Source organism: Euwallacea fornicatus, chromosome 24 (assembly GCF_040115645.1).
Source record: "Euwallacea fornicatus isolate EFF26 chromosome 24, ASM4011564v1, whole genome shotgun sequence".
Taxonomy (NCBI): Eukaryota; Metazoa; Arthropoda; class Insecta; order Coleoptera; family Curculionidae; genus Euwallacea; species Euwallacea fornicatus.
The window spans coordinates 2,912,236-2,934,270 of NC_089564.1; the positions used below are offsets into that span (position 1 = coordinate 2,912,236).

The 22,035-nt window shown below is 32.1% G+C and overlaps 1 protein-coding gene across 1 annotated transcript; it reads right to left on the reverse strand.

Annotated features, from left to right (window-relative positions):
* Window positions 1-5,324: 5,324 nt before the first annotated feature.
* Window positions 5,325-21,356, reverse strand: Rat1 (5'-3' exoribonuclease 2 Rat1). Its single transcript, XM_066296121.1, has 12 exons — window positions 21,086-21,356; window positions 20,267-21,002; window positions 19,658-19,965; window positions 19,398-19,607; window positions 19,185-19,341; window positions 18,931-19,081; window positions 17,526-17,694; window positions 15,524-15,613; window positions 15,134-15,468; window positions 14,623-14,844; window positions 14,279-14,421; window positions 5,325-7,746 (listed from the first exon to the last, which is right to left on the reverse strand). The coding sequence occupies exons 1-12, from the start codon at window positions 21,158-21,160 to the stop codon at window positions 7,496-7,498; spliced, it is 2,847 nt and encodes a 948-aa protein (XP_066152218.1). The 5' UTR covers window positions 21,161-21,356; the 3' UTR covers window positions 5,325-7,495.
* Window positions 21,357-22,035: the final 679 nt, after the last annotated feature.

Here is a 22,035-nt window from a genome sequence, read left to right on the forward strand (position 1 = left end):
TACAAAATGGAAATTTGCAAATGTACTTTACGATAGTAATCATAAGCAAATATGCTTGCAAATGGCAATAGGAAAATAATTATTTTAATTAATTTATTAAAAATAAACGAGCATAAATAGAAACAAAATAAAATCGATATTTTGAAAAAATTAAGCAAAAAATACGACGTAATTTTAAAATTTGACTCAGTTGACATGGAGAATAAATGGATAAAAATCTTATCCAATTTGAAACCTGAACAATAAAAGTAGAAATTGTATTTGACTGTGAATAATCTTTCAGAACTACCGAAATTGTCATTGAGAAAGGGGTAGGAAAGATATGCTAGAAAAAGTATTAAAAAAATTATAAAATCGAAATTTGCAAATAAATCTGGTTTGTGATCATTGTATTGATAGAAAAAAATAAAACAAACAAAAACCACTGCTGCCAAGACTAATAACTCTGGCGATATTGAACTAGACTCTTTACCTTAACAAGAATAGAATTTACAGAATATACTTATGCTATACCTAAAGTTTAATTTAATAGAATTTTTTTTTCTGTCTGCAGTGGTCGGTAACCAATGAAGTGGCCACAGTGCGATTTTTTTTTAAGTTTCCACTTCGTGATTTCATTATGTACCCCGTATACATTATACCTACTTCTATGTAAATGTAAAAAAATCGAACTCGAACTATTTCTCCTAAAAAATTAATCCTGTATTCAAATAAACTGTAGGTATAGACCATAGGTATAATGTCTGATAAGGAATTTTTGTAAATTTTTTTCGCATTAAGATAGAAAATATATTTTGCAACTACCGACAGGGGAATTCACCTTGGAATTAGTAAGTTCTGTTTATTTCTTCAAATTCTTTTCTGTCCCATCTTTTCTTACAATCAATGGAATTGCCATAAAGTAGATTTGCTTGCAAATTGATATTTCATAATTTTTACTTTATTCATATTTCATCATATTCATTTCACTCCCACTTCTCAAACTTTTTACTATTACAACTTCAATTCATATGTTCTATATTGTGAGAGTGTGAATGGTCTATATTGGGTTTGAGATCAACACGCAAATCTGCGGAAGGTGATTTTACAGTCACTGCGTGTAAAAATTGGTACATTTTTTAATCCATTTATTCCATATCTCTAAATCTAATTTTTTGCTTCATTTCTTCAATTTATCTACTTAATTTTGTAGTTATTTATGCTCAATTCATGCAATTTTATTCTTTATTTGCCTCAATGATCGTTTGCAACCAATGGACTGATCAAACTCCCAATTTTCATCTTTATTACAAACTTCATATTCATTTTATCAACTTCAATGCAAATGCTGAAAGTTATAGACTTAAATTATTTCTGGCAGAAAATGCGCCTTCAATTCATCCAAAAATGTTGCCAACGTACAAGAATTAAAAATAAATAATTTTTTAGTGATTTCTAGGTCCTAGGGCGTCAAGATATCATTTGAGCTAAGAAATAATTAAAACTAAATTTTGCGAGATTTTTTATTAGTTTCACGCCTTAGGGCGTTAAGCGGCATTTTACTCCGGCAAATCGTAAAAGATCCCCACAGAGAATAATAGAAGAACCCTATACATATTTCCCGTTACTAACATTCCCGCGCAGTCGTAGCACCCTGTGTGTGGCTGCTGTATTTCATTAATTATTATTTTTGCAATGGTTATGGAAAAATAATTCTATACAGGTACCTACTGTAGACTGTATTTTATGAAATGTGAAAACCCCTCTAATTCAGACAACATTCTTCAAGGGCTTTTAGAATCCTTCCGCACGAACACTCTCGCACGCCGTCTGAATTTTTACGTTAGACAAAGAGCTTTAAAAAATCGTCGATTTACGCAGGGAGTAAATCACAATGAGGCCGCACATTTGTTCTTTGGTTGGTAGCGCTGAGAGTTCAAGTGCTCGTTCGGCTTTAGCTACCTACGGCTACATGCACTTGAAGTGGGTATTGTGCCCTACGGACCGCCGAGCACTCCAGAACTCCCTTTTGTGCGTTTCGGGGTACTAGACAATCTAAAAAATGCTCCACTTATTATCATGATAAAGGGCCTAATGCACTATTTATTCGCTCATTGTGATCGCTGGTTGGTCAGGATTGTGCGTGTATCGTCGGTTGGCTTCTTATCGCGCCGTCACCTGGATGCGATTTTCAAAATGGGTGCGATGGCTTGTGTTTATTTTGTTTGTCCTCAAGGGTCGGAGGGAATGTCACTAATATGTTGTTACTGCATGTGATTATCGCCCCTTTGAAATCGCTACAAATACAACGATTTTATCAGGCACACTGCGGATTTTGGCGGAGTTTACGGAGTGGATTCCACAATATATGAAAACTGGACTAACTAGGAATTAGTTTTCATATACAGGGTGTCCCACAAGTGTTTCATTATATTTCAGTGGGTAATAGTACATTGAAAAATAATATGACTCCCTATATAAACCATATTCCAATAATGCTTCATTAAGAAGATACAGGGTGTTAAACTTAAAACACACCTGGAATATTTCAACGTATCAGAGTATCAATGAACAGGCGAGCTCAATTATGTATTGAACAAAATGGCCACCAATTTGAACAATTTCTATAATGTTATAGCAAATAAATAATATTTAAAACAAACTTAATATTATTAAAACCATTTAGAGAATATCGTGCATATAGACGGTATTCAATTTTTTACTGGCAAACGATACGTCGGACGAAAAAGAGTCAAGTGAGCATTTCTCTTCTAAATGAAATTAAACTTCTAAAAATAATTTTTATTTTGATAAAAAGCAGTGGCGCACCATGTTTTTCTTTAAAAATGTGCTGAGAGGTGTCCGTACGCACGTCACTGGTGAAACGAAAAATAGCCCTTTTGCATAAATAAATGCGTCTACATTAACTCTCAAAACATGCCAAATTTCACTTACATATCTCAAACGGTTTTGAATATATCAATAAAAGTTAGATTTTTTAAGTAAAGTTTAACACCCTGTATCTTCTTAATGAAGCATTATTGGAATATGGTTTATATAGGGAGTCATATTATTTTTCAATGTACTATTACCCACTGAAATATAATGAAACACTTGTGGGACACCCTGTATATAAAACATACCTTAATTAATCAGTCCAAATTTGGAAGAAATTTGTTGTTTTTACGACAACACCCTATCAGATATCTCTAAATTTGGTATCTACACGGTTATACTTTTGACAGATATAAATTCGAAAAATTTACTTTTGTAATTATTTGGGTTTAGAAGCCGGAACATTCAAAATTTACTCTCTAAGTTAAAGATTACAGTTTTTTTCATCATGTCCTTTATGGCGCCCCGATGGGAAACGATCATCAAATCATACTTTTCGTTCTTTCATTACTGAAACCCAAAAATTCTTTTGAATCGGGTAATATTTTTGTTATACAGGGTGATCAACAGGGAACTGTCATGAAACATTTTGGGAGAACTATGAATAGGAAAGTTATAAAAATTTTGTGGTTTACTAAGACCCTTGGGGCGAGCCTCATCTAAAATATTTTCAATGACATTACGCTTCCGGTTGTACCGGAAGTCGACATTTTCTTGCTTACTTTAAAGGGAACACCCTATATATTATTGTATTTTAGGGTTCTACGTTCAATTTTAATACCAGTTTATTAATACGTTGGCTTTCTTAAAATTAAATTGTCAAGATATGTATATGCAATAGAATATTGAAAGTAATAGATGCAGACGTCTGCAGAATTGCAAATTGTTAACATACGGAAAGGTATTTTTTACGGAAGGTCTTTATTTTAGTATGTTGCCAAAATTTGCCTTATATTTTTATAGGGTGTCCACAAAAATTGATCCAACCTGGACATCAAAAAATCGTCAAAACTTAAAAATTTTAAATGGAACCTTACTGTCATTTTGACGTATTATGAAATTGCATTAAAAAAGAACTTATCTTCATATTTAATTACGTACAGTAAAGTTGCATAGTTTTTGAGTATTTTCGTTTTATATGTTGAGGCAGGGATAATACATTCCTAATCCTAAGCTATAATGCGAATATGATAGATGTACTTATGGAAAAAGGAAATACTAGCAAAATTCCATTGTCGTGAAACAAAAGTCATGCACCTTTAAATAAAAAAAATTAGTTATATAAAATTAATTTAATTAACATGCCTCAACGTTTAAATTTGACAAATGGAGATTACTTCAATTTGTTTCTAATTTATGGGTAGTGTAACAAAATTATTTCGACAACTTGCTCGCAGCTGTCCCGCTAACTTAAAGATGTGTTTAACAATTCGCATTATAACTTAGAAATAGAGATGTACTATCCGTGTATCAACTTATGAAACGAAGTTATTCAAAAACTATGCAACTTTACTATAGGTAATTAGGTGTGAACGTAATTTCTTTTTCAACGTAGTTCTATTCATCAAAATAATAACGTTCCATTTGAAATTTTAAAGTTTTTTTGATAGATTTTTTTAATATTCAATTTGGTTCTATTTTTGAGGACACCCTATAGAAAATAAAAGGCAAATCTTGGCAGCATACTAAAATATAGATCTTCTACAGTATTGCGGCAAAAACGAGTTTCAAAATAACTTTCCGTACGTTAACAATTTGCAATTCTACAGACGCCTGCATCTGTCACTTTCAATATTCAGTTGTATATATCTCGAAAACTATTCATTTTAAGAAAGCCAATGTATCAATAAATTTGCATTAAAATTGAACATAGAATCCACAAATGCTATAATATATAGGAAGTTACATTTGAAATAAACAAGAAAGTATGAGCTTCCGGTACAACCGGAAGTGTGACGTTATTAAAAATGTTTTGTATGGGATTGCACCAAGGCTTTTACCGAACCACTAAATGTCCGTTAATTTTGGTATTCACAGTTTTCCCAAAACGTCTGATGGCGATTTACGCGTAGGACCACTGTATAAATATCTCATACTTGCCTGTAGATGAAAAAGACACATTAAGTGACGCCAGAAGACCAACATTGTCTATAATTTTCTCATGGACAATGATGAGTTGCTCAGATAGTAAAAATTATCCTCGAAAGGGCGCATACTAGCTCCCCTAAGAGTATTATTAAAAATATTATTTCTTCTAGCAATATTTGTGGTATTGCTAAATTTAATTTTTTACTTATTCTTGACCTTTTCAAAATCATACCAAAGCCACATAAATAACCGACAACTTGGCAACAATTACTGCGTTTCCATATTTGAAGAATTCACGAGTTCATTACCTACCTTTCCGATCATTGCATCATTATATGATATTCCAGTAAAGAAGCTGCCTGTTGCATCTAATATATATGTATTTCAAGGTAAGTGCTTGGTGTCTTATGATAAATATTAACTTACTAATTAAATCCAATTTCCATGAAGTCCAAATTTCAAACACTGATAAAACTATTTTCATTTAAAGCTGCCACAAAATTGCTGACAGTTTACAAATTTTTAAACAATAATTCTTATTATAAATAAGTTTTTTTCATTCGAGGCGACTTATTCATGTTTCCTTTTATTTTTATTTTTTTTTTTTAGTTTAAGAATTACGCTTCACATACAATGGGGGGTGGTTGGAAATGCAAGCTAACAAAGAAAGTAAACGTCAACTTGACAGAAACGCTCTTTTGTTTTCTGTTTGTCAACTATATGTCATTTTGGCGGTTGAATATTTGCAATTTGTTGCTGTTAAGCCATATACGATTGAACAATGAATTGAAGTTATTCAAAACCGCTATAAAAATAGTACAAAAATAAAAAATACGTTTCGTCCAATACGCGATTTTTTCGGTTGGCATAACCGTTGGAATAAGAACACAATCGGTTGTTTAATGCACAAATTTTAGTCAACTGATTCGGTTAGCGATCTGCCAAAAACTGGCAGACGAAAAAGTCTTCCTACACCAGAAAATATCGCTGCTATGAAAGAAAGTGTCAAGGAGGATCCAATATTGAGTGTAACTCGTCGATCGCAAGAATTCAGCATTTTATCCACCAGTTTACGTTGTATTATGCTTAAAGACTTGAATTTACATGTAACCATGAATCAATTAATAAAAGAAGAGTGTTTTCTCGGATTGGTTCATCAGACATCATGCAATTAATGCCACTTTTTCATCGAAAATCATCTTTAGCGGTAAAACGCACTTCACATTAAATGGGACAATAAATAAGAAAAATTGCTGAATTTGGGTCAATGAGAATCCCAGAGAATATCGAGAACAACCAATGCATCCTCCAAAGGTGACTTTTTGGTGTGGATTGTGGCCGAAAGGAATCATTAGTTCTTATTTCTCTGAAAGTGATGATGGAAATGCGGTTACTACGAATTCTGATCGATACCGTGACATGATAAGTGATTTTTTCCCGAACATTAATCGTATCGACATAAAGAACCTTTACTTTCAACAAGAAGGTACTACATGTCATAAAATGCGTGCAAACATTGAGGTGTTGCAGTCAAAATTTGATGAACGCGTAATTTCGCGAAATAGAAATGTGTCTTGGCCCGCTCGTTAATGCGATTTGACACCTCTCGACTTTTTTTATGGGGATTTTTGAAGAGTAAACTGAACGTCAATCATCCAGCTACCATCCAAGTCCTAAAAAACAACATTATTGTTGAGATAAATGCAATTAAATCGACCACATTGGAAAATGTCCAGCCGTAGTGAACATTTGAGTAATATTATTTTTCATACATAAATGACATAGATCAATGTTAAAAATAAAACAATAAATTGGATTGAATCGATATTGATGCATTTTTAGTTTTCTTTTACTTTTCTGCGTCTATTTTGGCAGTCCCTTTATAACCCGTTAAAATGAAGTGAGATTGACATTAACCCCTAACTAAGACCTTGGATGAAAAGTATTGTTAGTGTCTTAGTGACACATCAGTCACCGCCTTTAGAAATTAGGAAAAAGTTGCTAAAAAACGAAAATTAACAGAACTAAAGAGTATTGGATATGAGTGTGATAAATATGTGAAACACTAAAAATTTCTCACCTTAATTGCTGAAAAATAACAGAAGTTATATCAAAAACTGTCATCCTTCAGTGATTGAAACGAGAAATTTTCAGAGAATTTGACGTATTAAATATACTCACATTTTGTACATTTAGTTCTATTAATTTCCTTTTAATTTTTTTTTCTAGGTTCTGAATTAAATGAAAAAGTTGTAAAAAGTAACAAGAGTTTTTGCTCTAGCCCACGGTAAAGAACCAATGTTCCTCTCTGTTAGTTTTAGCTAAGAATAGCGAACAAGTCCATCACTCTCACAACCCCTATTTTTATGTAAGACGTTATCCCCAACACAATAAAATTAAACATTTCTTATTATATAACTGAAGACTAACATATAAACTAAAATAATATATTCCAATAGACTTCTCCATGTAAAAGTGCAGCTTTATTCCTTCCTACTGCCATGTATATGTTATATAGATGTACCTACTTGTTTTATCTCCTATAACTGTATCTATTGGATGGGTTCTGCACGAACCGATCTTTGTAGGGGCCCGGTCTCCTGTTGTAATTATTACGTTCCTGATTTCGATTAAACCAGTTCTGTTGATGGTGGTTTCCTTGATTGTAGTTATTTCCCTGAGAATACTGATTTCTTTGATTGTAATTATTGTTTTGATAGTGGCTTTGACCGCCTTGCCAGTAGTTGTCTTGATGTAGATTGTTGTCATATGGTTGGTTGTAACCTGTAAATAAAAAATTGTTTATAATTACCGCGCTTTAAATACAATTGCCAAAAAAAACCGTCAAAAAACAAACTCGTCATTCCAATCGTCAGAGCCTTATCGGGGCTCAAATTAGGCGTACGAGTGCGAGTGACAAGCGTACAAAAGCGTCAATTATGCGCGTCATGAGCGTCGGCCGACGTCGTTGCCGTCATCGCTTTGTGCTTTCGTCGTCACGCCCGCAAACAATGCCCAACGACACAAAACGGGGCCTGCCGGAACCGATTAGTTTGTCAAAACAGAAATTATTAATACACAATGCCGAGGGGCGGTGCAGTTGACACAGCGATATCTCCAGGTTATGAGACTGTGTGGTTGTATATTTTAATATACAAGTGGGATGTTTTAATTAACAATAATTGTTTTTATTTAAAAAAATATTTTGACGATTTTTTTCTTTCAAAAGTCGCCTTTATTGGCTGGTTTGTTAGTTGTAAAAAAAAAACAACACAAAATACATTGCGACATTTACACAATATAAAAGACAATTTACAACATTGTATGCCACTTTATGTGGTTAACAGTTCATTTCCGATTCCTTTTCTGTGGAATGAATTCAACACTGCGAAAAAGAGACAAAAATTCTTGATTAGTTGGGGGCTATTACGGCTTAGTCAGATCAGAAAATGCGTGACTGAGGACTTTGGCAGCTATACCAACATATTTATTTGTTTTGTTTTTTTTTAATTAAAATGTCAATTCCGGTGCAAAACCAACTTAAAAACAAATTGAAAATCATCGAAGAAACACACAAATTTCAATACTAAAATTGTTTTCGAAACATTAACATTTTGCATGAAAATGTAGTAATTATCGTCTATCAAAAGCTATCATGTACCCAGATTAAAGGCAACTGTTTTGAAAGCTACGGGGCCATGTCAATATTTTGAAAAAAAGTGTTTTGCTGCAATTTCAAAGCAACACATTAAATTGCGGCACATCACTGAAATGATTTTTTTTAAATTTATATAATTATTATATAATTTATTTAATAACTATAATATTATCAGGAGATTGTTTTCTGCCGCCACTGACTTCAAAAGATGACAGCTAAATGATTAGTCATGAAGTATTTAACATTGTACTGTTAAATGGTTGCCACCTTTGGAACGGTTAGATTCTCCTTCCCGAATGCAGCTTCGCTATGCAAAATGTGAATTTGACTATTTTACTACCACATTGCGATATAAAAAAACAAATTACTGTTTTTAAAATAATATAAAAATTGTTAAGGAACTTTAAAAAACGTCTGGTATATCCGAATTTTCTTTTCTGAAATACAGGTGTTAATGATAAAAGAAAACAGTTTTTTAACATTACCTAAAAATATTTAGATCAATTTTCTTAAAAGTTTTATGTCTGATCTGATTATAAAAGGTTCTTGAGATATAAGTCGTAAAGACTACATATAAGAACGTCACAACCGCAGTACATAAACGATTTTTTAATACTAAATTCAACTAAATTTTATAAAATTATAATAGATTAAGCATAAATTATATCCAAAAGACAAAAGATCACGTATCTTGAATTTTAAATTTCATTATATAAGTAATGTTTTAAATCTAATCAAAGATGACATTTCATTTGTACGGCAACCATAATAAAACAACTGGAATTATAAGAACATTGTGGTCGATTCTCTCTCTAGGTAAATAATGAGTAATATACGTATCAGTATTAACCTATTATTCAACTGTTAAAAAAAATCGATTCGATACACCCAATAATGGGATCTTTTGAAGCTATCAGGAAAAAAAAACAATATAGTACAAATACAATATAACTGTTAATGTATATGAAAACTATGGATCTAACAAGAACGAAATATTGAAAAATAAATATAAATTACTTTTAATAGGTATCAAGCTATTTCGAATGTATTTTTATTCCGACTTAGAAATTCAACTGTTAGGAGATCATCATGAAATTGAACATAAAACGTTGTATGTAGCATACGTAATGAAGCTTTATTCGATTTATCCAGTTACGAACTCCTTCGTAAGCTTTCTCGGCCATAAATTGATTCAGTAAAAGCTCACACTGCGTACTTCTTACCTAAATTACTAATTTGAGGTTCATTGTTTTGATATTAAGGTTTACCTGAAAATTCCGGGAACGTGACTACGGGGTAAGTTGATGAAATTTTATGCAAGTTTTTTGTCCTTTGACGTTTTTTTATATCGTTTAAATTTCAAGAATGCAATTCTAGTCAAAAAGTTTAGTGATCTTCTGGAATTAAACCTTCCTGGCATACAAGAATTGTTCAAAACAGCTTACACCAATTAAGACAGGTACATGAACCGAATCTTTTAGCTCTCGAATCGTTGTAAAAATATTAAGTCTATAATTTGATTTCTCAAATTTTCTTAACACATACAGATATTGAATTTACTATAAAAAAATTCTAAGTGAATAATCCCCCTCAGAAAACAAAGATTAATTTAGACTCGCATGAAACTTTTACTAAAGAAAATTTTCTGTCGCTTTAATATTTTGCATGTGATGTACTACATTACCATAACATAAATAACCGTTAATTTATCATCGATAATTAAAGTATTAGTGTTTTCGATATCAGACAACATAGTTGCATAAGAGTTTTGTGACGCCAGCTGCTACATCAATGTATTTAAAGCACAGCTTGTCATTCACCAGAAATTTAACAGTTGCATAATATTTTGAAGCACATTAAAAAGAAAAACGGCTTAAGGTTAATATATCTCTGATTTTAACCAGATATAAATCAAATATTTCAATGTCTACAAAAGTATACAAAAATATGTATAAATGGTGATTCACTTAAAATAAAGTTTGGTCATTCCTATCAGATTCCAGCAGTCATTCGTTTTTTTCTTAACTGATTCAAACGGATCATACAAAATTGTAAAACGGTTATATTTACGATTTTTTTATATCCCCCTCAATAAACTTACCTTTTATCTCCAGATAAAACATACTCCGAAACCGTGTGTTTACTTATTAGTGTTTTTTTAATGAAATTGGAAAGTCTTAAACTTTAAGACCTTTGTAGGAAAAGTGAAACAAAATATTATAAAACTTTAGACAACAATTTCTGAATCCGCCTTGCATCCGTTGTTTGCTTTAACAACCAGGAGTGCCACGTGTTCCTGAATAAGTCACGTGTTCCGGAGCAATTTGAACGTCGTCGCAATTAAATCGGTTTTTAATTCGATGTGTGCTAGGTCCCAAGATTGAAAAAATTTCTTTGTAAAGTCATGTTTAACTTTAAACCGTATTGCCTTAGCAAATTCAATAAACAAATTTAATATTCTATATCATGAAACTTTACGCATGACTAAAATATGATAAATAATAACTAAGAAATATCATCCAATAAAAACATAAGGTATTTAGGAAAATATAAACATTTTCGAACTTGGTAAAATATTAACATTTTTAACTAGGCTTCAGTCTTCTTCAACGACGTAAACCCCATAAAATAGCGATATGACTAAAATATCGACATTTAATTATACAATCCTCTACCGAAGAAAAAATGACAATAAAACCCATAACTTGTTTTAACATCGACATGATGATAAGAATAACAAAAAAATGGACTCTTCAAAGGATGTATCCTTATCTTCAAATATAGGTCAACACGTTCAATAAATATCGACATTTGATTATTAATTGCAAAATTGCTTTTATGTTCTAAAACTTCAAAGAACATATAATTGGGCAATTATCAAGAATTTCCTTTATTTCAGTACTGCTTTTTTATTTTATTTAACAATTACTTTACTTCGAATATGAAGCTATTACACATTTTGTCACCCTCCAAATCAATTCAATCTAAACCAAATTTTCCAGTTCCGAAAACACCACTGACCGCTGTAACTAGCAGTATTGTCCCTTCTGGCAAATCTATTTATAAAGACTGGTGTGCAAAATTGGGACTATTATCGACGGTCCAATTAGTGGAGGGTTGGTCCTACATAGGGCTTTTTAAGTGCCCTACGTAAACATTTCAATAAGCTATAGAAAAAATAGAACTTAAGCAAATAATAATTCACCTGAAACCAATGTTAGTTTTAAATATCGATCAAAGCAAAATAAGGAATTTCTAATTGTAAATATTCAAGAGACTAATATACTTCTTTGAGTCAATACAAAATGTCTAACTTTAAAGTGGTTTTGCGATGGACAAAGGAGGACCAGTCAATCTGACACCAGCGTTTTCGACAAACCACTTGTGTGTAAATTGGATCCAGAAATATTCCGGAAAGGAATGCCCTCGGCGATTGTCCGGCGCAGATTGAAGTTCTTTGTGGAAACGCAAACTGGCGTACGATTCCGACTTGTTGGAGCTGATAGGTTTGTTATTGACCAGTAACTCTAGGTTAAAAAGATACAGGGTGTCGGGGAATTTAAGAGGGAAGAACCGAGGTTAAATTCTTCATGGTGAAATAAGAAAAATGTAAGCAATTACTTCTCTTCCCAGACATGGGCTCTCTTTGGAATCTTCTTCAATAGGTCATGTTATTCACTAGAGCTTACACAATATACAGGGTTTTACAAGTTTGAGGACCACTACGAAGATGTTGGAAACTATAAGAAAAATAAACGGTGACGTCGGTGGTGGCATTTTTTCTACAAGGTCTACAAGGATCTGCAAAAAAAAATATGGGGTTGCCACTTGGACAAAAGTTCTCCTTGAAATGACCTTAAAATGACGTTTTGGCTAAAAGTCACTATCTTCATGACATGTCTTCCTCTTTACAAGACAACTTTTGTTTGACTTTTTTTTCATATAATATGCCGTGTTTGAGTAATTTTCAATCATAGCTTTAAATGGGACACCCTGTATATGTACATAGAATGAAGGTACAACTCAAACACATCCATTATTGAAGTAAACAGCCAATTTTTTTTTGTTTTTAATATTGCGCACATTTGCTGCTCATGTTATCAGTAAATCCAACACCGCTTATATATTCAATATCCTTTTAGAATTTTCGCATTTTCAGGTACTCGTACTTTAAGATTTTTGTGTATTCGCTACGTCTGTTACTGGTAGATGAGTACATATATGCCTGGTTTAAAACTAATGTCCTTGGTAAAAACTAAAACTTATTAAAAACGAGGTTAAAAAAGAATATAAATAAGCATATAACTTGTATTTGTTTATGAAAAAAACTTCGCATTTTAGAAAGTAAGAAATTTGAGGAATGTTCCTTAAACCCTACGTGATAGGCGGTGTTAAAAAATTTAAATATAAGATATATTTAAATCATTTATGTCGAGTTTGTGTAACTAAGGATGTAAAATAGCACTTTTTACTTTAACAAATTACGTGATATTAGTTTAAAGAAATATCATTCCCAACAAAAATACTCAATTTGTCAACGTTGGAATATTTATGAAATAAGATTGAGGAATGAAATTTTCTTATAAAAATTTGGGTTCTGATTGAAATGTCTGGAAACAATTCATGCACTAGACATACTATAAGTGAAAATTAAGGCACTTTTTTCATGTACGCTTTGCATATTTTTCTATAGATGTCAAAATTGTTAATATTAGATTCCCATAAATTCAAAAAATATATTAAAAATAACATTTTCTAGACAACCTACACTGAACACTTACTGTTCGGGAAGCGAACATTTCAAACACACACTGTGACCGCGAAAGTGAGTGCTATCCCGGGACTGACATATGAAGTGTATATCGTAAAGTACTGACGTTTATTTCAGAGGCCGCCGTAACATATAACGCAACGGAAGTTAACCTGAAAATTCTTGTTAAACCAATTAAACGGGAGCATGTTTAATATTTCGGCTGGTTTTTGCGTATCATCACTTTCGGCTATGTATAATGGCAGCCTAAAAATTATTCATTCGAACTTGGCCCATCACACATTTCATGATTATATTAATTATATAAATTTACTGAATTTGGCGTAGTTAAAAAAATTGACGTCTCGTTAAAAATTGCATACTCTGAAGGTTTTACGAGGCACCCCCCAATTTAGATTAAACGCGTTCTTCTTCGATTCTGATACAAACATATAGAAATTTTAACAGAGATTTATTATAACAGAGAAAACTTTAGGTTTTCACATATTTTGGTTCATTCGAGAAATTCTGCAAATTCAGGAAATGAAATTATAAACGAAACCCTACAGACTAAAGAAAGATTAACGTTTTGCTGTTACTTTCTTAGAAAATTCTGGCCTTTATTACGTGAAATTTGTCGTTAAAAGACAACACAAGATTCGGATTCGCAGCAGACTACTCCCAACAATTCAAATTGATTGTATACATCAAGATTTTTTAATACATACAATAAATGAATCAAGTTGAATTTGACTTTAATATACTTTTTTCACGTTAATGCAAAACTCATTCCATATAATATAGTTAAAGCTGGTCGTGTTGAATTTACTATGCTTTTTTAGACAATAATGTCAAAGTTACTGGAGAGTTTTATGAACTCACAAACTACAATCAACAAAGACACTTACCGCCCTGCCCTCCGCCTCCATAATTCCTGTTTCTATTCGAATCTAAGTTGTTAGGTGGAGGTATATTAGCGTATTCCCTTCTGCCGTCATTTCTACGCGTGTAATGTCCTAACGATCTATGGCCGGAAACATCTAAGAACGCTCTGAAATACAAGACAACTGTTTTACAGCTTCGAAAATTCTCACATTGGGGGATATATTCAATATTAGAAATTTGTCAAAATAAACATATATTTCCAAGTCTTGTCCTTCAAATACGGAATGTTCAACAAGAATTTGGAGAATTAAGCCCCAAATTATACAATATTAAAAACCATGCTAAAATAACTATTTAATTCACATACCTTTGAGTAGCTGGGGCCATTCCAATTTGCGCCCTCCAATGTTGGTTGGCTGCTGGGGATAAGTCGTCAGGCTTTAGCACTCGAGGAGGATCTTTAGCTCCTTTTAACTTTTTCGCGGGAAATATGTATCCTTTAGTGTATTTTGGATCTCGAAACTTAACTGTTACCACTATGTTGCCATAAATTACCGGCAATCCTTTAACTGGAGACTGCAAAGAACCACTGAAAAATAATTTAATCATCAAAACACTTAAAATGCGGCAGACCATTCAAATTTTCAGGGTGAGTTCATAGTGAAATATCTTCAAATGAAGCTTTAATGGATTCATCTCAATTCCCGTTCAAAACTGTATGAAATGGAAAAAAATCTTTTTCAGAGGAAAAATTAGAAAAGTAAAATATGGAAACTTCTTTTCATCTTTATAAAATGTTATGTAAAAGTTACCAATACATTAATAATTGTGCTGAAAGACGTTAAAAATTAAAATACCAATAACTACATCTTACTAACCTGTCTTTGGACGGGACACAAATATCCGAAATCAAAACGGTGCCTCGCATGCCTTGAATTGCAATAGGACACTCTGTTTCGTTGTCAACCTTCTGTTGATACAAGCCACTCAACAGCTGGTATCCTTCGTTGCTTGATGCAACGTACAATCTGTCATCACCTCGTACATTTCGTTTTCTCTCAGCTTCAGTCAATTCACCATAGTAAGGTTTTAAGGCGTTGAACAACCTGTTTTCTTCCACGAAGGGCAAGAGGGCAACTCCTTGCCATGCGTATTTTTTGCCATTTAGGTCAATTTTGAAGTCTTCCGGGTAAAAGTCAATTATAGGGGAATCCTTGAAATTTACAATGTTAAATTGACAATTATGCTAAACACAGATTTAGACTTACTGGATCTGACATTAATTTCGCGAAGGGTGCTGGGACATGTTTGCTACTGGCTGCTGGGAATACGCCCATAAGTTGTTCCAATGGATTAAACTGTAATAAAATATAAGAAAGAACTTCTAAACTTGGCTCTTCACTCTTAGTTCATAAGTGAAATATATAGGTTGTTTGTTAAATATACAGCACAATTATAGTGGTATATTCTTCGAATCAAAATACGAAAAATTATGAATGGAGGTCTGGAATCAGTTCATTGAATGTTTAAGTTTAAAAAAATAGCTTTTGTTAACTATTTGTTAAAAAGCACTTATGTCAATTTAATTAAAATATTCATTGTTTAATGACAATATTGTAGTGCTTCTTTTAGACATATCAAAGTTCATCGAGAAATGTTAAGAATATGTCCACGAGTTGGAATTGACAGAATTTTATAAAAAATCGCAACGCCCGATCGATTTTGAAACTTTCAATATTATTATGATTGATATTTATTGCATAATTATTTTAAATAGAACAATTAAAGATACAACTTCACTGCCCCTTGATTTATTTCATGTCCAGCTTCGTTTTCGAGATTAAAAGTAAAATTCAAAATTTTTGGACATACCTGAACAAACATAATACAACTTTCAAAATTTAAATGAATAGAGTTAAATTTTTTAAATTTACAAAAATAGTAAAAAATGATTACCACCAATACACATAAATCCAATATTGTAAATAACAGCCAAATTTTTATTAAAAAAAAAACAATGGTGGTTTCTTAACACCCTGTATATTTAAACGTAGTTTTTTCTGAGTTTAATTCAAGGAATATCATCTTAGTTTTTCCGTAAAGTGAGTAGGAGTAAATGTAGGAAATGCCCAGTAAAATTACATTAAAATAGATACCATACTGTTTTAATAGCCATATAAAAAAAACATTTCTCCTGTAATTTACCGGAAACAGATGAAGATAATATGCCCTAATAGATATATAAACTTTGATGTAAAAATATAAATTTTTATTTTATTTGAAGTTACACAAATATAAACAGGGCATATGGTATAACGATGGAAAGTTTTCAATGAGAAATAAATGGAGTCATGTTGAATCTACAATATATGTATATGTAGAACCATATTTATTTTGATAAAAAGTCTCATCATTTTTAAAATATCAATCAAGATGGGAGAATAGGAAGGGCAGAGTAAAGAGAGCAAGTAAATGCATTAATAATGGAGGATTTCATTTTGAAAATGAAATTAATTAATGGTAATATTGTTTAAGTTAGAACTAACACTATAAGTTATAAAATTATGAATACTTATATCTTTTATCACTTATTTTCTTGTTGTAAGTAATACTTCCTTTCACTTTTAATTTTGTCAACTATGACTTTGCCATAATGTCATATATCATTTGAAAAAGTAAACAATACAGATATTTTTAAGGCTTTAAATTTCTTGAGCAGTGCTGCTTTTTAGAAATTTTTGTTTAAAATTTAATAATAAATTGTTACTAAAGTATTTTAAAACATTATTTTGTCTACATAATTATTTGTAATCATTTTTAAATAGTTTTTGTCTTGCTTTGTTAATATGCATATTAACAATATTTTATAAAATATTTCCGAAAGCGGAAAGTATTTAATACTAAAAAAATGAATTTAAATGCAGTAATTCATCAACAAATTTTTGGTACAAAAACTTAAGAAACCGATATTTCAAAAAGGATTAGACTTTGTAGAAAAATAAATATGGTAACGTAGATTCAAAATGGCCTCCTCTATTTCCCTTTGAAAATTTTCTGTCGCTTCACCAAACACCCTGCACATAATATATGAATAGGTACATAATAATATATACATTTTTTTTAATTACGAATACAGGATTTTTCAGTCAAATACGAATAAATATAATTATTTTTCAAAATCATGAAATTGTAGAAAATCGAAATAAAATTAATGTTTAAAATCAAAGAAAATGCTAACATTTCAAATTTCTTTCTGAAACAAAAACTTACAGGTTTGGTATCAGTCTCGAAGTCAGTACTAAGTCCAGCGATATTACAAAAATCCGAAGCGAATGGCGCGTAATGGTAAGGATAATACCACTTCCAGGAAGCGCATCCCTGATAATAATATTTCAATACCCAACACAAGCCTTTCACATAGTGAAGGGCAACAGAATATCTGCAAAACAAAAAATATTTGATAATAATGAAATTATAACAAATCCTCTCAAAATTGCCAAATATTTGTTTCTATAAATTAATCAATACCGACATAGGCACAGGAGAAAAACGGCGTTCCAAGTAGGACTGAACATGGTTTTGTTTATAATACTATTAAAAATTAGATTTTACTTAAAATAAAGAAGCTATGAGATAAAATTTCAATTTTTATAATGCAGCACTATGCAATGAACGAAATGAATAAGATAGTTAAGTAACCGTAATTTTATTCATTGTACCTACAGTCGATTTAATTACCTGATTACACATTAAGATTTTGATTTAAAAAAAATCACATGCAAAATTATTATTACTTCATAAGTCGGAATTACAACAAGTAGGTTTGCTTGGTTGCATTATTGTAAGATTTAATTATTGAAGTATACAGGAGTGAAAGGAGGACAATCATATTTTAAAGTTTTAAATCAAAGTTTTAACTGGTGACATATATTTGTTAAAATAATATTTTTAATAGTTTCTATAACCACTGAAAAGTTAATTCTTTCATAAAACAAAAAATAAACTATATAAAGTGGGAAAAATAAAGTTATTTCCAAAAAAGTAGTACGAATGTTTCAAGTTATTTCGCATTTTGTATTTTGTTTTAAATATTTTTTAAAAGAATGTCCAGGGTAGTTCTGTTTTTTTGATAAGGTACCTGTATGATAACTTTTCATAGTAAGTTACTGCTTTTTAACAACTGTACAGCTTTTTTATTTCCATTTAGCTTTAACGATAGGTATACAAAAAATAGTTAACATTAGAAAACACAAACAAGTACTAAATCTGTTGAATTAAATCAAAAAACGGTAACATACAGATGCAAATAACTTCCTGTTCTATTTTTTTGAAGATTGAACTTCCCCTTTTTCTACATTTTGTCACATCATTAAACTTATTTTCTTCTATGTACATAGTACATTTAAATTGCATGTGGCCACAATGAACACATTTTGGTAAAAAAACTTTTTTTCTCTGCTCTTCAATAATTACTGACTAAAATATTGCAGCTTGGTGAACAACAACTTTAGATGTAATCCTTCATAAGCATCAATAAAGTCAATAAAAACATAATGCTGCATTCAATCTAAGGACAAATAAACAATGAAAGCTCGCAAGCTCCCCCCAAGAAGATTAACAGAGTTAAATGAACTAAACAAGTAATAAATTCATATGCAATATTAAAAAAACTTGCCTAAATTCTATTTGGTCTGCTCCAACATCAAACTTAGACTCATAATAACGATCCTTGAAACCATCCTCCCATAATCTTACTTCATCATGAGCTTGATCATCATCACTATCTTCCACTTCACCATCATAACTCCGTTTTCGATCGCGGCGATCTTCCATATAAAATGAAAACATAATTATTAACACAATATACAACTATTCAGAATTAAATTTTGAGACGACCATAACTAACAAAAATATAATTAAATGACCTACCTGAATTACTTTCACCTTCTTTTTTAAACATCGATTCCAAAGCAGTTTTAGGATCCACCATTTGTTGGCCAGAATATGATTCCGTATGCATTCCAGCTCTGCGTATATTAAAGGCTTCCTGTCTAGCATTAACAACTGCAGATTGCTGTCCAATGGCCTATGTTGGGAAAAATTACTTTTCTGACTTATAATAATTTTGTTTCATAAAAGTACCTTTGGAGCAAATTGAGTGTTATTTAATAAGGCAAAGTTTGGTTTATACTGGTTAAAACCTTCCCTGCGCTTCTTAGCTTTTTCCCTGGCTTTAAATGCTACTTCTTTTTGTTGTCTAGTTTTGAAAATTTCATCCTCAACTTTTCCTAATTCTAACATTATCATTTGGACTCTTTCTAGGTTTACGTCTCCACTATCTGTTAGATAACCCTTAAAATACAAGATCATTATAAGATATTAAAAAAGTCAAGGAAATTTACCCCTGTCTTATAAACACAATCCTTATATAGCCTGATCAGCCGGTCAATTGCATTTTCCCTAATTTCCAAACTGGGCAAATGCGGTAGAAAATCATTACCGACAAAGAAACACATGAAAACCCAATCATCCAGAACTCTATCAAATTCGTATTTAAAAGGAAGATTAGGCATAGCAAGTTCCTTTTCCAAGTACTCCCTAAGGACATTCAAACGAACGAATATAAATTCAGTTTCGGCATTAATCTGGACTTCTGGCTCTTGACCATGCTCGCTATTGACTCCTCCAATGCAATCCTTCATCTCATGACCTTATAAGATTAAATAATTTTAGCAATGGTATAGAAAAATATAATTTAAATTTGTTATCATGGAAGATCTATAAGCATTACTAATATTTACAAATATGATGAATAAAATAGTAAGAGAATCAGGAAATTACTGGTTCAAAATTTTCTTGTTTTCACATATTGACAATTTTTAACTAATTTAATGAAGGACATGAGGCTTAAGTACTGCTACATATGTATCTATTAATCTTTATGAAAGTTAAATTGGTTTGTACCCACTGTTATTTTATTAGTAGTTAATTTCATCATAAATTGGACTTACCAAGCTGTCCACAAATGTCACAAGGCCTTGGCTTATTGGGACGAAATTCCTCTCTAATAATTGTAAAATTGGGCTCGTGTGTGGCCAGACCTAACATAATCAAATCTGCATCTGCTCCACATAGCACATGCTGAGTGTTGGGATCATGATCAGGCTGTGCTCTTTGTCTTCTGATATAATCCATAATTTTATGCTCACCTTCTCCAGGAACATTAGCATCAGACAAAATAATTTTAATCCCCTTCCACCCTGGATTATTATTAAGCCTATCATGAATGTAATAATGCAAACAATCAGATAAATGTGCCATAAATGGTGTTCCTGGAGTGATGCAATTTGAATCAAAATGTTCCTCCTTGGGTTTCTCAGGAGGCAACACACAACCTTTGAGTAAAAGATCTGCCCTAATTCTTTTGATCTCATTTATTTTCTCAACTGTTTCCTTTGATGCTCTGAAACGTCTAGATCTTTGTTGATTCATCTTTGCCCTTGGAGCTACTCCATCAATAGCCATGTAAAGTAGCTTTCTAGGTCTTACAATATCAAACAATCTGTCAATGCACTCAAATATGGCAATCATCATTTCATCCTCTGTTTTTGGGGCTGGCCGATCTTCAGGATGAGTGCAGGGATGAATGATACCATTCATGTCAAGATATAAATTATCAAATTCAACTTGATTGGGGTTTGGTTCTGATGAATCAATGGGGATTTTTGTTCCATTTACATCTACGGCCTATGTAAGACATAAATATTAGAATATTGATTGTTTTTATTTATTGTATAACATTAATTTAAAGGTTTAGGAAGGAAACGTACCCTTTGTTCGACACAATGCACAATAACAGAGGGGTATTTTCGACTGAGCCATCTGAAGAATGCTGGGACTCCCATTGCAAATTGTTAATACACTTCCAAGATATACAGTTAGAAAATGTTTCTATTAATTGTTATAAAATTATTGCATTTCTAAACAATTTTTTCTTAACAATTTTATGATAATATGTGATAATTGTGAATTATTGACAAAAATTTTGGTGTTTTGGTGAAAATGACTTGTGGGGTGCGGAGAGGATTAAGAAGAAAATGGTTTTGGTTGTATTTGACGTTGAAGGTTCAAACATGTGTGATGCACTGTCCGTTCGAGAGCCGTCCACTCCGAGAACCTGCACCGACAAGTGACACTCACACCAGTGGCAGTTGACGAGTGGCGGGTGCGGAAGTATCGAAAGGGTTCGTAAAGCAAAAAAAAGGCAACCCCAAAAAAGACACCACTACCGTTTGGGACTTGGAAGAAGTGCGCAGTTCGCGAGAAAAAGGGTACCACGATCATCTCCCTCAGAATCGATAATACAGGTCGGGGAAATTAGAGTAACAATTGTAAAAGTGCAAATAAAATAGTGAAGTAGTAGTAACGGGTACTCAGTACCTAAGGTCGGTTTCTTCGTCGGATTTGAATACTGGTCCTTTCCCACGTGCTCGCTTAGTAACGGGATCATACATTATCCCGTTAGCACCAATTGCGCGTTGCGTTATCCCTATATCCCCTCGGTATATGCAAACTCCTATAAGCTTGACACATGCTTTGATGACGACATTGATTGAGCATGTGGCGGAGCTGGTAGTGGAGCAACTGTCACCTGTCAGGCTTGACAATGTGACGTACTCTAGGGTGACCCTTCGGTTCCCTAGGTACTCCAGAACCCGGTAAAAAATCTTCCCCTAGCACTTCCGACAGGTCATTCTAGAATATTCTGCCGGAAAGGGAA

Bases quoted from the DNA above. Each gene is read 5' to 3' on its own strand.
- Rat1 (XM_066296121.1), bottom strand. From the start codon at position 21,160: ATGGGAGTCCCAGCATTCTTCAGATGGCTCAGTCGAAAATACCCCTCT. The intron at 21,003-21,085 runs GTACGTTTCCTT...TGTCTTACATAG, and splicing joins TGCATTGTGTCGAACAAAGG to GCCGTAGATGTAAATGGAAC. The intron at 19,966-20,266 runs GTAAGTCCAATT...TAATCTTATAAG, and splicing joins TGACATTTGTGGACAGCTTG to GTCATGAGATGAAGGATTGC.